The sequence below is a fragment of the Peromyscus eremicus genome, unplaced genomic scaffold (genome assembly GCF_949786415.1).
Source record: "Peromyscus eremicus unplaced genomic scaffold, PerEre_H2_v1 PerEre#2#chr22_unloc_1, whole genome shotgun sequence".
NCBI classification, from domain to species: Eukaryota; Metazoa; Chordata; class Mammalia; order Rodentia; family Cricetidae; genus Peromyscus; species Peromyscus eremicus.
In genome coordinates, this window is record NW_026734286.1 from 3,520,018 (window position 1) to 3,531,419 (window position 11,402).

The window sequence follows — 11,402 nt, forward strand, 5'->3', positions numbered from 1 at the left end:
CACTTCTCCAGGTCTGCCACTGGTAGCACATATAGATTGTCTCCTAGGTCAGGCTAGCATCACACCATATCTGCTCTGTCCCCAGTGGTCATTCCACCCTGCTGGTATTTCCTAGGCTCAGGCCAGCATCACACCATATCTGCTCTGTCCCCAGTGGTCATTCTACCCTGCTGGTATCTCCTAGGCTCAGGCCAGCATCACACCATATCTGCTCTGTCCCCAGTGGTCATTCCACCCTGCTGGTATCTCCAATATGCTGGTGGATCCAGTGTATTTGAAGTATATTCAGAATGAGTATAATATTGTGGATTCAAATTTGTGTTAAAATGCTATGGGATTACCTAATGTTCTCAAGGTGATATACCCCATCATACATGAATACCATTGTTTCTCTTTTAACTGTCCTCAAGTGGTCTTGGAAAGCATTGCAGTCCAAACATGTTACAAACTTTTTCTCAGCATGAAACCAACCTTCCTTTTGTTCAGTCATTAATAAACCAAGTCTTAGTCATGTACTCTCCACTTGTTTTGCAGCAGCCAACTGGTAGAGAAATTCTGTGAATATAAAGAAAGTCTTCAGTGTACAGAAATCTACAGCTATATTCCAGAGCTTTCTGTGAACCTGAAATCTTGCCCAGGACTTTCCACATGTGAGAAGCATGTGTGTGGAGAAAGGAGCATTGGCCATTCATCTCTAGCACCCCTAATTCATCAGATAGGACACAAACCTCATAAAGACCAGGAATATGGACGGAAGTTGTATAAACATAAGGAGTTTGGGGGCAGCTCCAGTTCTCCTCTGTCCCTTCAGACACACAAAAGTGCTCACACTGGAGAGGAACCTAAAAATAAGGACTACAAAGAAGACCTTCCTTGTTTCAGACCTGATCAAAGCTATGAACAACATGACCAAGCAAAGAAGTCTTATGTATGTAAGCAATGTGGGAAATGCTTCTCATATCTCAATTTCTTAAAAATACATGAAAAGATTCATTGTGGTAAAAATACCTATGTGTGTGAACTGTGTGGGAAAGGCTTTGTTAGGTTAGGTTACCTTATGAGACATAAAATAACTCACACTGTTGAGAAGTCTTTTGTATGTAATCGTGGTGCAAAGCCCTACACGTGTAATCAGTGTAGGAAAAGTTTTTCTTGCTCTACTTCCCTTCGAAGACACACAAGAATCCACACTGGAGAGAAACCCTATGTATGTAAACAATGCGGGAAAGCCTTCATTACTGCTAGTAACCTTCAAGTACATGAACGAACTCACACTGGGGAAAAACCTTATGTATGTAAGGATTGTGGGAATGCCTTTAGGCTTTTGATCCAATTGCAAAAGCATGAAGTAATTCACAGTGGTGTGAATCCCTTTGTTTGTAAGCAATGTGGGAAAAGCTTTACTTGTTCTGGTTCTCTAAAAACACATGAAAGAACTCACACTGGGGAGAGGCCCTATGTGTGTGAGCACTGTGGGAAAACCTTTGGTTATTCCAGTACCCTTAAAACACATGAAAGAATCCACACTGGAGAGAGGCCCTATGCATGCAAGCAGTGTGGGAAAACCTTTCGTTATGGTTTTTATGTTCAAAGACATGAACGAATCCACAAAAGAGAGAGGCCCTATGCATGTAAGCAGTGTGGGAAAGGCTTTCGTTATGCTTTTTATGTTCAAATCCATGAACGAATCCACAGCAGCAAGAGACCCTATGAATGTAAGAAGTGTGGGAAAGGATATATAGCTTCTAATCAACTGAAAATACATGAAAGAACTCACACTGGAGAGAGACCTTATGTATGTAAGCAGTGTGGGAAAGGCTTCTTGACATCATACCGTTTGGGAAGACATGCACTGACTCATAGTAGAACAAATAAAGATGTTTGTAGGTAGCAAGAGAAAGTCTTCTTTTGGTTAGTTCTTACAGAAATCAAACTACAGGAGAACGAAAGTTAATGCTGAAAATGTGGGAAAATGTCATAGTGGAGAGGTAAGTTTTTGTTTGTTTGTTTGTTTTTTGAGACAGAGTTTCATTTCGCAATGTAGTCCTGGCTGTCCTGGAACTCATTCTGCAGACCAGGCTGGCCTTGAACTAACAGAGATCTACCTGCCTCTGCCTCTGTAGTGCTGGGATTAAAGGTGCACACCACCGCTGCCAGGCTTGAAGAGCTATTTTTTTAATCAATGTGGCTTTTAGTACTAGCAGTTGCCTTCAAACACATGGGAGCGGACACACTGGAGAAAGGCTGCAAGCAATGAGAGAACGTCGTCCGCATTCTTCTCGTTGTGAGGAAGGTGTGAAATATCTCACACTGGAGAGAAACCTTGTGCACGCAATGTAGACAGCCTTTAGTTCTCTCAGGGCCCCAACAGACAATGAAGTTAATATTTGGGAGAGAAATCTTTCACACATGAGAAATCTTCCAGATTTTTCAATTATCCCAGGTTCTTTTACAGACATGAATATAGTGCAGGTTAATTCTAAAATATAGAATTTGTGAAGTCTTCATTACCACTTTCATAGCATTAGTGTAGTCTCATTCTTCTTTGCTTTTGTTGTTGCTGGTGTTTTTGTTTTGTTTTATTTTTGAGACAGGCTCTCACTGTATAGCATGGGATAACTTAAAATTCACCATGTTGAGCAGTCTGGCCTTGACCTCCCAGAGATCCATCTACCTATGCCTCATGAATGTCTAACTCATTGTTTTTCATGAATAAAAAAAAAAAAAAAACAACAGTTTAAAATTTTTATGGCTTGGGCGGTTTGTGGGGCCCTGATGGTGGGACCGGGATTTATCCCTAGTGTTTAAACTGGCTTTTTGGAGCCCATCCCCTATGGAGGGATACCTTGCTCAGCCCTGATGCAGAGGGAAGAGGCTTGGTCCTGCCTTAACTTGATACACCAGACTTCGTTGACTCCCCCTGGGAGGCCTTAGCCTCTCTGAGGAGTGGATGGGAGGTGGTGGGGAGCGGGAGAAGGGAAGGGAGGGGAAACTGGTTGGTATGTAAAATGGAAAAAAAAAAGCTTTTAAATAAATTTTAAAAATCTAATTTAAACTTCTAAAACTGTTTTTAGTTTTATTCTACACACTTCAGAGTATTTCCTTTTCTCTAAAAAAAATCCTACTTTTGAGGCCAGCCTGGTCAATGGAGTGAGATCCAGGAAAGATGCAAAGCTACACAGAGAAACCCTGTCTCGAAAAACCTAAATAAATAAATAAATAAATAAATAAATAAATAAATAAATAAATAAATAAATAAATGGGCTGGAGAGATGGCTCAGAGGTTAAGAGCACTGACTGCTCTTCCAGAGGTCCTGAGTTCAATTCCCAGCACCCACATGGTGGCTCACAACCATCTGTAATGAGATCTGGCGCCCTCTTCCGTATACATAATAAATAAATAAATAAATCTAAAACAAAAAACAAAAAAAACCCAAACATCCTACTTTGCCTACTTTCTGATACATGGGTTTTATACAAACAATGCCTAAAATTATGGCAGAAAATAATGCTTATTTAATTTGGTGGATGTTGACTTAATTTGCATGAGTTATATGTAATATCAAGTCTTTGCAAGCTGCTCCGATGTTATATATGTCAAGGTTCATCTTATATTTTAATTACAAAAATAAATTTAAGAAATATAGTTTAGTATCTTGTAAATAGTCCTCTTTCATACATTTGACGAAAGCATATTGGATCTCTAAGAATCACAGGAAATATGTGAAAACATCACACATTTGTTACAAGTTTAGACTAAGGGAGGAAAACAAGCATATTTTTATCTATTCAATTGCACTCACCAGCATTGGAAGACTGATGGTATGCAATGCACTTTTTCTGACACATCCATATGCCTGCACACACATAATTTGTTTTACAAACATGTTAGTGTTGGCATGTGACTTGCTTTTTGCACTTAAGAATTTATCATGAAAATATTGAATGTATCTGCTGTCCTTTTTCAGGGCTGTATGGTCAAATATTATAACTTAGTACTTATTTTATCAATCATTTAAATAATTTCCTCATTAGTTATTGCCTTTATGGGTAACATTGCTTGGACATGTGTAAGATTATGCATGTCCATATGTACCTACAAGATAATAGTACTTCTTCGTAATCATTACCCAAGAAACTGCCACATATAGTGACACCAACATTGGATACATTCATACAAGCTAGACATCAGGACCATTTTCTAGCATCCAATTCTTTAAATTTGTTAATCTATGTTTAATTTTAAACAACGTCTTAATACCTCAAAAAAATTATGTGTGGTATATGTGTTAGTGACTTATGAACATGTTTTCTTGCTCTAGCACACCAGTTTTCTTCCATGAAACAGGGTCCTAGCCTGGAGCTGGCCTGGCAGTCAGGAAGATGTGATCTATCATCTACCTGTACCTACTATAGCTCTGAGGATAAAAGCAGGCTTGTGATGAAACCCCACCTTTTATGTGGGTACTAGGGATTCAGGCTCAGTTCCTCATGCTTGCACAGCAAATTCTCTTAACCCACTGAGTCATCTCCCCAGTCCTAAACCACTTTTATTTCTGTATTGACTTATATCCATTCTGTTATGTGTATGTTTATTTTTCTCTTGGATGGCTTTGATGTTTTCTTCTACTTGCCTACCTGTCTTCAGTTTGAACGGTTTTCCATCACCTCTGGAATAACAAATGTTAACCTTCCCATCGAATCAGATGATAGGCTTAAGTATGTATGTAATACATTTGGGGAGACTGGTTCCTTTTGAATTTTGCAACAGGATCTTTCTTTTATGTAGCCATGGCTCTCCTGGAATGTGCTATGTAGACTAGGCTAGACTCAGACTCATGGAGATCTCCTGTCTCTTCCTCCCAAGTGCTGAGATTAAAGGTGGGTACTACCAAGCTAAATCATAAGTCAGATCATGTTTACAAGTTTGCTAATTTTTTTCTTTTATGTGGCAAGCTACCTGTATCATATACATCTAATTATGGAGTTTTTCTTTTGTAAATTCTGCTTTTACAGATATTTTTATCCTTTATTGTCATTTCTTCAGTCATTATTCTAAAAGATATTTGTGTCCTCTTGGGAAAGATTATGTGCACTATAGACTTGGTAATTTCCACTAAATATGTTCATATGTACTCATGTCCCCTCAGTAGCAATAGATTGTTTTCTGGCACAATTGGTGTTTAATTCAGGGGACTTATAGGAGTGATTCAATGTTGAATGTAATTCTGTACTTGTGAAATCATAGCAGTTAATTTGTGGAAGGCTCAAGAAGCCTGCCACGGCCATACAGTTTGTAACCAATATAAGTTTCTGTGTTTACTTGGTTGGGTCTGAGTGGCTGTGGGACTGGCGGGTGAGAGAGATTTGCCCTAACTGTGGGCCAGGCAGGAAAACTTAAGCTACAAATGGCACCCAACGTGTTGGCAAGAGTTTCCACCTAAAACCTGAGTAAAAAAGATTCTAAAACGGAGCTAAAAAGAGCTCCTAGTTGTCTCTTTTAAGCTAGCGGCAGCCTGCATGTTTGAGCTACTATGGCGGGTTCCTGGCGTGCATGCTCGACCTGCAGTAAGGCGGGAATGAGGCCTCTGCAAGTGGCACACTAAGCTGTGTGGTGGATTTAGCCTTTGCTAGCACAAAACAAAAAAAGAGGTTTCTGGGCTACACGCTGCTTTGATAGAAGCATAGACCCACTATTTCTGAGAGTTGATGGCTCCCAGAGCTGGTGGAAAACATACCACCGCCATGTTGGGAAGCTGAAGTGGGTGGAGCCAGCAGCCATAGTGCCAGTGCCCTTTCAGGCTTAGAAGGCTGCAGTTTAAAGCAATAGGCTCAAGCTAATATAAAAAAAATAAGCCACGTAAAGATGGCTACCACACAGAGAATCTGGATTATGTTCTCTTTGATATTTGTAACTGAAGAAAAACATTTGATTGTAAAAGCTGTTGAGTTATGCTAATATGTATATTTTAAAGGTACCTTGACTTCAAAATTTGGATGTAAGGATATGTTGCTTTGGAAAGGAGGCTCTGCTTTTGTTTCCACAGAAAGCCAGAGGCTATGGATTTGTTCCAGATTAAGATACATCAGGTTTGACCAGCCAAGACCACCTGAAAGGTCTCCGATGACACCATGGCCCAGATGATCCAACATCCAGAACCGTTTCAAGGCAACTGGCTCAGACGATACACCCTCATGGACTACTCCATAATCCTAAAATATTCTTTGTGTCCCCATAAGATACAGCGCCCCCCTCCAGCAGGAAGTAGTAAGAGAAGCTACGCCCAAATTCCCAAATATACCAAGCTGACTTTGGAGATGTATAAAGGTTAAAACCTTCCTTTTTAAGAAAAGAAAAGGGGAAGTGCTGTGGGATGTTCTGTATGTCAAATGTGTTGCTCTGATTGGTTAGTAAATAAAACACTGATTGGCCAGTAGCCAGGCAGGAAGGATAGGCGGGACAAGCAGAGAAGAGAATTCTGGGAAGTGGAAGGCTGAGTGAAAGAGACACTGCCAGCTGCCACCATGACAAGCCGCATGTGAAGATCCCGGTAAGCCACGAGCCATGTGGCAAGGTACAGACTAATAGAAATGGATTAATTTAAGCTGTAAGAACAGTTAGCAAGAAGCCTGCCACGGCCATACAGTTTGTAACCAATATAAGTCTCTGTGTTTACTTGGTTGGGTCTGAGTGGCTGTGGGACTGGCGGGTGAGAGAGATTTGCCCTGACTGTGGGCCAGGCAGGAAAACTTAAGCTACAGCTGTGATAATGGAGTGAAGAGAAATAATAGTCAGACAGATTAGTAAGGAGAGGGGATTGTGTTCACTACCATGGCTCAAGTGTTTTATGCTTAGCACATTTTACAAGTAACCTACAGGATGCCCATCTCTCTTGTTATAGTCTTTAAAGAGCGGTGCTTGAACGATGGTGATATGCACATGTAATTACAGCAGGAGATTTGTCTCTGCTGTGTGAGATGAAGATGACCACTAAAGTATTTCCTGTGATATATTGGATGCTGTTCTTTAGAAATACAAATTGTCCATGTTTTCCAACAAGTTACCTGATCATAACCTCTTGGTAATGTGAAAATACATTAAGAAATGCACTTTCCACTTAATTCCATGATGATTACATTTTAACCGTTTTCAGATTATTTACATTAACCTGTGATGTGGGAAGACCTTTTTGTGTTTTATTTTTTGATACACGGTCTCACTGTGTAACCCCTAGTGGCCTGGCACTTGCTATATAGACCAAACTAGCCTCAGACCACAGAAATTTGCCTGCCTCTGCCTCCTGAGTGTCGGAATTACAGTCATGTGCCACCGTGCCTGGCAAGACAGTTTTCCTTTGATGAAGTGTCACTTTTGAAAAAGGTTTTAACCATTAGCAAGCATTATTTTATCAAAGTAGCAGTGACCTAGCTTGCTTTATGTGGCTGAGATAAACACTGGGGCTCAAGGAAGGAGGAAGGAACTTGGAGGAGGAAAGGGTTTACACTTCAAGGTCACATTTCATCAATGTGGGAATCATAGGCACCTAGAGAGGCAAGAACTGAAGCCCAGGCCATGGAGGAATGCTGCTTACTGGCTTGTTCCTCATCGCTCCCTCAGCCATCTTTATTATACAACCCTGGGCCACCTTCCCAGAAGCAGCACTATCCACCATGGGCTGGGCTCCCATATAATGATTAAAATGTCACACAATCATCCTTACAGAACAATCTGATACAGGAATCTTCTCAGTTGAGTTCTCTTTTCTCAGGTGAGTCTATTTTGTGTCAAATTGATAAAATCAGAACCAGTTCAAATGGATTTTGTAGATGTAACTAACCATCTTATTAAATAAGAAACACAGAGCCGATTCAGAGAAGAAAGCCAAAAGGTCAGAGCTAAGAGCCTTACCCTTCCTGCTTCAGCCGAGAGCTCTCCGAAAAAAGGGACCTACTTCCTGTGTGTATGTCTTTAAATAGTCTTTCTGTTCTGCCTTCTCATTGGTTGTAAACCCAAACACTTGACTGCCTCGTCACTGCCTGTACGTACAGCCCTCCAGGTCCTCTATGGTATTGAGATTAAAGGCGTGTGTCTCCAATGTTGGCTGTATCCTTGAACACACAGAGATCTACCTAGCTCTGTCTACCAAGTCCTGGGATTAAAGGTGTGCACCACCACTGCCATGCTCTTGCTATGGCTCTGATAGCTCTGACCCCCGGGCAACTTTATTTATTAACATACAATTAAAATCACATTTCAGTACAAGTAAAATACCACATTTCCCCTTTTCTATTTTAATAAAAAGAAAAAAAAGGTTATAACTAACAAAAGAAAAACTATACAAAAGTACAATAACTATATACAATATATACAAGTAATAAATGCTTAAACAATGTCTAGTCCATTTGTATTTGACAAATTCAGAGAAAGTAATTTCATTATCTATCCTATTTTGGTAAGTCCAAAATGTATCTAATTCACTTTCTATCCTAATTAATCTTCAACTATAACTAACTAACCTTCAACTATAACTAACTAGTCTTCAACTATAACTAACTAATCTTCAACTCCCTCAGAGACCCCAGAAGGAAATAATATTACCTAATAAAAATAAAAACAGGAAGTGCATGCAAGCAACTTCCAAAAAATTTGTGAGTTGACAGAAACAGCCAGCTGCCTGGACAGTCACCTGAGGTTTCTCCGCAGTGCTGGGGCATCATCTTCAGCCTATAGGCTTAGCCTATCTGACAGACTCATTTGTGAAGTAGGATGTACACAAGGTCAACAGTTCAACCTCACATTGGGTGAGAGCAGTCCATGTACCAGAAACACCTGAATTCCACTAGTGTCATGTCATGATTCAGGATTTTAAATTCTGGAAATTGTTGATGGTTTTTGAATTCAGCTGTCCATTCTTCTTGGCTGTGTATATATGGCTTCATCTCAGCATCCCGTTCTTCTCCACATGCCTCTATCAAATGCCAGTCTACTATTGAGAGGCGTGAGCTTAGTTACTCTTCAAGAATAACTTTCAGCTGCTGTTCCATAGCACATCAGAAGCCATCGGCCCACTGCCTGTTCAGCTGCCTTCAAAGTAAAGGGCACTGTACCTTTTCTGAATTGCAAAGGCCACTTCAGGGATGGTGCCATATTGTCCTGGCCTCAGATGCCTTTTGATAAAGCCATAACCACACTTGTTTTGGCAAGAATCAGTAGTCCTTTGTTTTATGTCCTGTCTGTCCATTTTGTCATGTTGATTCGAGGATACTTTGTTGTCCAGTGGCTAACTTTTGCCACAATGAAGTTAACTCCATATGCAGTTTCTTCAATGCCCATATTTTCTCTGAAGTAGATTGGTACTGCCAGGAGCCAACATGTCTCATAGTCATAACAAAAAAGAAAAATTTTCTAAGTTATTAAAACATTTTAAATGCCATATTCTGTAGATCTCGGAAGGGTTTGAAGATGACCTGTCTAAAATATATCTGCTCAATTTTTAAAACATATCTAATATGACTACAAGTTCTATTGTAATGTCTAACTACTAACTTTCATTTCTTTATATCCTAATAGTTGGTAATAATAACATTCAAGGATCAGAAAATTGCATCGTTAAATGAACGGTATAAGTACAATTAGAAATATACATATAGCATTTTCTAACAAAATCAATTTCCATATATATAATTTGTATGCAATATAAAACAATCCAATCCAATGTAAAGTATTTAAAACTAGCAATTGTCTTTTTCTTCTTTTCTTTCCTTTCTCTCTTTTTTTTTAAACAAGAACTTTAAATCTAATCTCCCTTGCTTAGCCTTTTTTCTAACCCTTTACAACAACTTGTAACCAACCCCCCTAAACAATGAAAATTATCCCAGACCCAAAACCCATTAAAAAGACCAAAAAACCACCCGCCCCACACCACCTCTTTGGGAATGTGGCATCGTATTTTTAAAATTGCTTCCTGTTGGGTATGGGCGAAGGTATCTTTATCCTGAAAGAAAAATTTTAGATTAATTGTCAAATTCTAGGAAAGGTAACTATATCCTTCATTATCCATTATGTGTATAATGCCAAAGTTCAGGGTTTATCTCAAGTCCTTATTCAAGTAGTCTTTGAGAATGGATCATTTCATCTAGTCATCTCAAAATTGCTCTGAGCACCTTGTAGTTCAAAGCTGATCTGTAGATGATGTTTGTCAGCTTAGTGATATTATTGTCCACGTGGAATTGTTGTTGTTGTGGGGCCCCATGTTCTTCCTGGAGACTTCAGTTGATGTTAGGCCTGGCCGTGATTTCCTGCAGAAAACTGATAAGAGACTCGAACACAAAGACATATATATACAGCTAATTGAAGCCTTTTTTCTAGAATTAGTTAGTACTCTATATGACCATTCATATCTTAACAAAGTTTAAAATGTATATATATATATATACTAATCTTGTAAATTTTGATATAAAATTTATACTTTAAGAAAAGTTTAAAGAATCAGAATAGAATCAAAGAGTTGAGATTAGTAATAGAATAGTCCGTTAGTTAATTTGGCTTTTCTCCTGTCCCATAGCAGAAGATGGCTCTTTTATTCTGGCATGATACAGGGAGTTTGCATTTTCCATTTAACAATATGCTTGAGTTTAAAGAAGGAGAGAGCCATTCTCCAACTCCAAAGTCAGTTCTAAATTTTAATTGAACTGGGACTATTAGAAGACCAATAGTGTTAAATCTTTAGAGAAAAGCAGACACAAACATTTAGGAAGACATAAAATTTTTTAGCTAATATATACCCATACGCCATTTCACTCTGTTTCCTGGAATAGATGATTTGTCCCTTTTCTTCAGTTGTCTCATTTGTCCAGTGTTCTTCAGATTCCTTAACCTTCATTCTCCTAAAAGACAAAAACAAAAACCTTTCCCCAAGACTAATTTTGGGGATGTTCCTTTTTGGCAAGTTATTATCTGGTTAAATGAAAAGGCATGTGTTACTGGTATAAGTTAGTTTAAATTGGATGTTCATGTTGGTTGATGAACTATCACCTCCTCTAATTAAGAGGTTTCTCTTGTTCAAATCGAACCTTTATTAATTTTGATGGTACCCACAGCTTATCTTCTCCTGTAGAAACAAAAGCAAAACCTCATCCCCAACGTAATACATACTCTGGTTTCCATTCTGAGGTCAGTACATCCTTAAAGTATATAGGCTGATTTAATTCTGTAGTTTTTTCTATTATCCAATGTCTCTCTGCAGCTGTTGTTCCTTTCTCATTGGCATTAAGAAAATTCAAAGTTAATAGAGCATTATGCAGTCTATTTCTGGGGGTTTTTGTTACCCCTTTCTGTTTATTTAGCATATCCTTTAGAGTTCTGTTTGATCTTTCTATAACTGCTTGACCTGTAGGATTAT

The 11,402-nt window shown here is 39.0% G+C and overlaps 1 protein-coding gene across 1 annotated transcript; it reads left to right on the forward strand.

Moving 5' to 3' along the window:
• The first annotated feature begins 1,039 nt into the window (after positions 1 to 1,039).
• Positions 1,040 to 1,933, forward strand: LOC131900778 (zinc finger protein 791-like). Its single transcript, XM_059252095.1, has 2 exons — positions 1,040 to 1,320; positions 1,399 to 1,933. The coding sequence occupies exons 1-2, from the start codon at positions 1,058 to 1,060 to the stop codon at positions 1,889 to 1,891; spliced, it is 756 nt and encodes a 251-aa protein (XP_059108078.1). The 5' UTR covers positions 1,040 to 1,057; the 3' UTR covers positions 1,892 to 1,933.
• Positions 1,934 to 11,402: the final 9,469 nt, after the last annotated feature.